The sequence below is a fragment of the Monoraphidium neglectum genome (assembly GCF_000611645.1).
Source record: "Monoraphidium neglectum strain SAG 48.87 unplaced genomic scaffold scaffold04388, whole genome shotgun sequence".
Taxonomy (NCBI): Eukaryota; Viridiplantae; Chlorophyta; class Chlorophyceae; order Sphaeropleales; family Selenastraceae; genus Monoraphidium; species Monoraphidium neglectum.
In genome coordinates this window covers 1-4,555 of record NW_014009241.1, presented here as the reverse complement: position 1 = coordinate 4,555, position 4,555 = coordinate 1, and the positions used below count along the sequence as shown (strand labels likewise).

Here is a 4,555-nt window from a genome sequence, read left to right as displayed (position 1 = left end):
AAGTGGGCTTGGGGTCCAACTTACACGTGCAGGCATCATGACGGATGCGCTAGCGCAACGGCCTTGCCAATTGTGTAGATCTTTCTTTCCAGCGGCCATCAACATTATATCTGGTTTGTTCCCAACATTCAGGATGGCTGGTTGCTGCAGTACAGTACCGCGAGATGCACAATACAAAAGCGGTCAAGCAAGTCCAGCTCTATAGCATTGCTTCAAGTTTTGTCAATAATTTACAACAAAGACGTCTTGTGGAGGTGTGGGGCGCGACTACAGCAACTGCGGCAGCAACGACCACCATGACACATCAGGTGGAACGATTCTACAGCCGGCCGGGGTCGTGTATCCAAAGTCGTCGAAACACTGTGGTGTATTTCGTGTCACATTCACAAACATCGCTGCGGCATTGCAGATCAACGGGTCTTTGCATGAGACCAACACTGCGGGTCCGTCTGTCCCGGCAGTGATGCACAGGGGCATCATTGGGAGCGCCATGCGCCGTGGGGCGCCGGTACACCGTGCCGCACGAATCGCCCTTCTCGCGGCACTCGCGTTGCTCTTGCTGGGTGCCGGCGCAGCAGGCGCCCAAGCGGCGGACCCGCCGGCAGCAAAGCCAGCCGCGGTCGCGGGAAATCCAACCAACGCCGCGAGCACGGCCGCCGCAGCCGCGGCCTTGCCCATGACACCCAAGCTGGTGCTGGCGGCTGCCGTGCCGGTTACACCAGACCCTGCGCCGCAGAAGCCGGCGCCTGCGCCCGCAACCAAGCCCGTCCCGGGGATCCCTCCAGTGCCTGGGGCCGGCCGGCCGCCTGGTGGCGCCGGAGCGCCAGTCACGCTGGCGCCCTTGGCGCATGGCACGCCCGCCGCGGCCGGCGGCGGCGGCGACGGCAGCGCAGGCGCCTCTGCGGGAACAGGCCCGCGCGGCGCCGCGTTGGGGCCCTTCGACGGGCAGCTGCTGGCGCCCATCCAACTATGCGGCGAGCCCGCGGGCGGTGGCGTCGACGCGGCGGTCTTAACCAGATGCAATTCCCAGGGGTGGCTCGGGGGCAAGGGCGCGGAGCGGTACCTGTCTTTCAGCGTGGACCCATCTGACGCGCTGTTCGACATCCGGCTAATGCTGGAGGCGGTGGGGGGCCATGCGACCATGTGAGAGCGGTGCCCAGACGCGGGGGGCGTGTCTTGAGGTGACGGCTTGCTGGGGATTGCGAGCGGCCGAGCGCTGGGAGGCAGCCGATGCGGGGCGGTCGCGCGACGGCGCGCCGCCGGTGGTTTCTCCCCCAGCCAAGCGGTGTCCCACAGCGTCCTGGCGCAGATGCCGCTGATACCACCGCTGACGTCACGGCTGACGTCACTGCTGACGTTGCCGCCGCGCAGGGAACTGTGGCTGCCCGGCGAGCAGGTCGACTTGGTGGCGCCGCGGTACCGCGCTACAAACGTACTGCTCTCGGACATGTCCCAAGAGTCGTACATCAGGGTCAAGTCCCAGGCGGTACGCGTGAACGCGGGGCAGTTCATCATGCGCATCGCATCGGAGCGCGGCGGGCCGCGGTACGCGGTGTCGCTGGCGGTGACACCCAGCCAAGTGCGGCTGGCGGAGGCCGACCGCGCCGCGCTGGCGCGTGTGCACGGCGACTGCTGCCCCGGGGCTGCTGTGTACGCCGGAGGGCCCTGCAAGGCGTGAGTGGGGCCGCCGGGGTTTGCGAGTTGAGGTCGTTCATGAGGACGAAGTAGTCTGGGCGGGCCGCCCAGGACGCAGGGGCGGCTGGAGTAGCGGCTGGGGTGGGGTCCTGCCCAGTAGGGCAAGCTGCCCCCCTGCGATGGATGCATGCGTGGCAGCCCGTCACCTGTATCGAAGGAGTGATACAGGGCCACAGCAGCCGACGGGAGATGCGTCTGGGCAGCCCTCATGCTGTATCCTGTAGGAGCGTCACTACTCTACCTACAGGAGCGTCGAGCTCGCGCCCTCCCATAACCGGAACGCCGCGCCCCCCCCCCTTGACGCATCAGCCTCGGGGACGCGCTCAAGGCCGCGTCGGCGCCCCTCGCGCCCGAGGCCGCCGCCGGCAGCCTATGCCACGTCGACGCTTCCCTCTGCGACGCGGCCGGCCACCTGCTTGAGCTGGTGCTGCGCAACCCGACACCAGGCACCCCCGGCCTCCGCTGCCCCGGGCTGTCAGGGGGCTTTGCCGCGTTTCCCCTGCTGGAGCGGTTGACAATGGACGGCAGCGAGCTCGGCGGCGACGCCGAGGCGGCCGCTCGCGCGCTCGCGCCGGCGCCGGCGCTGGAGTGGGTCGCGCTGCGGGGCGCGGGGCTTGGGGGGCGGCTAACGTGCGGGCTGCTGCTGCGGGGGGTCAGGGTGCTGGATGTTTCCGACAACAAACTTGAGGTGGGCGCTTTGCCGAGGCTGCGTGGGGCTGATTGTGCGGGCAGTTTTGTGTGCTGGCAGCTTGCGCTTGGCGGTGAACGCATGCATCCTTGTTGTGGGCTTGTCCATGCCAGAGTGAGGTGCGAGATCGTGAGGGGCGGGTTGGAGACTTGCAGGCATCAGTGACGCAGATGATGCGCATTTCGCCGAGCACGAGGCCGGGACGGCAGGGCAGGGAATGCTTCGGGGAGAGGGTACGCGGGGGATGATGAGTGCGGCTTCGTCCAGCTGTCCATCGACAGGAGACCTTGGGCGCCCCGTTGGGCAGCCGCAGCGCCGCGTGGCCCATCCCACGCCTCTCAGCCATGACGCACCCAGGCGCCGCGCCCTGGTCTTGATCGTCGCGCCGTGCATCTCACGTGAATCCCCGCAGGGTCCTGTGCCCGGGTGCTTCTTTGACAACGCCCACCTGATGCACCTCTATGCAGCGAACAACCGCCTGGGCGGCGCCCTGCCAGCCATCGGGGCGCAGACTGCGGTGCGCTCGATGGCGCCCCGCATGCATGTTGGGAACAGGAAGGCGCGCCCCGTCGACGCCTGCTGGGGCTGGAGGCTGGAAGGAACCTGCGCACCAAGCTCGCTCCGCGACCGCCACGGCGCTGCTGCGAGCACCAAGCAAAGCGCTGACGCAGCGCCCCCGCCCTCCCCCCGCCGCCCCGCTCCCCCGGCATGCAGCTCTACTTTGTGTCGCTTGCCGGCCAGGCGCCGCCGGGCGTGGACGGTGCCGCTGGGTTCACGGCGCTGCCGCCCAACCTGGCCGCGGCCGCCAACATGTCTTTCCTGGACGTGGCGCAGAGCCGCATCGCGGGGCAGGTCGGCAGCCTCAACGACAACCTGCGGTGCGTCGGGGAGGCGCGCGTGCGCATTTGTGCTTAGGCGCATGTATGTGTGTGTGTGTGTGTGTGTGTGTGTGTTGCAGGGCAGGTTGGCGGAGTTGGTCAGCGTGTGCACGCACACTGACACTCGTATGCAAACACGCGCACCCGTGAGCGCTTGCATTGGTGGAGCCCCCAACTTGCCACCCCCCACCCTGGCTGCCCTTGAACCCTGCGGCCGTGACTTTGCCCTTGCAACGACCCCCCCAGGTTCCTGAACGTGTCGCACAACCAGCTGACCGGGCCGCTGCCAAAGCTTCCGGCGGCCCTGACTCATTTCGACGCGTCCCTCAACAACTTCACGGTGGGTGGGCGGGGCCGCCGGCAGCCAAGATGATTCGAGGCAGCGTTGGGTCAGCGGCAGCAACTGGATCCAAGGAGGCAACGGGGTGCTGCATTGTGCCACGTCGGAAGCGAGGGGACGCCGGTGCTGGGGCTGCGGCACGCGACGCTGCAGGCAGACAGGTCCCCAAGACCAGCGCCCGCGAGCCCGCACGAGCGCACCGTCTGATCCACCTGCCCCGCGGCCGGGCGCGTCGAACCTCGCGGCTGCACACCCACGCGTGCAACCGACGCAGGGCGGCCTGCCAAGTGACCTGTCAAGCGCAGCGTCCCTGATGGTCCTCAATGTGTCCCAGAACCCCGCCCTCGGCCCGACCCGCCTCCCCTCCACCCTGCCCCCCGCCCTGCGCGCCCTGAGCGCCGCGCGGATCGGTCTGGAGGGGCCGTTGGAGGCGACCGCGCTGCCCGACAGCCTGGCGCGGATCGACCTGGCGGACAACCGCCTGGAGGGGAAGCTTCCTGGCTTGGCTGGGGCGGTGGACGTGATCCTGCTGGAGGCGGTGCGTTTGACCGGCGGCGCGGTCACGTTTGACTGCGGCCGCCGTGCCGGGCGCGCCTAGCAGCCGGCCGTCGCCCCGCCCCGTGCCGGCCGATGGCGCCGCTCTTTCGCGCGCAGCCGCCCTGCGCGCCCTCCGGGTGCCTCCCGTGGCCATCTAACCCCCACGGCTGCTCCGCCTCGAAAGACGACACTCCCCCTGCGCCCCACCCATCCACCCCCCTTCCCTGCCCCTGCCCCTCCCCCCACCCTTCAAGGCTGACCTGTCCAACAACCGGTTTTTCGGTGTCGTCCCCACGTCGTTCACGCTGTCCCAGACCCTCAGATACCTCAACCTCAGCGGCAACGCGCTGACCGGCGCAGAAGACCCCGACGGCTGGGACACGCCCGGCCTGGTTACGCTGGACCTCAGCCGAAACG

At 68.6% G+C, this 4,555-nt stretch overlaps 1 protein-coding gene across 1 annotated transcript; it reads left to right on the top strand.

Annotated features, from left to right (window-relative positions):
• Positions 1–1,447: 1,447 nt before the first annotated feature.
• Positions 1,448–4,139, top strand: MNEG_14300 (hypothetical protein; the record flags this gene model as incomplete). The annotated part of the gene is made up of 6 exons (XM_014037228.1): positions 1,448–1,674; positions 2,005–2,383; positions 2,796–2,900; positions 3,098–3,261; positions 3,508–3,601; positions 3,876–4,139. Coding segments are annotated over 6 exons (1,233 nt in total), but the record flags the coding sequence as incomplete, so codon positions are not given.
• Between the last annotated feature and the right edge of the window lie 416 nt (positions 4,140–4,555).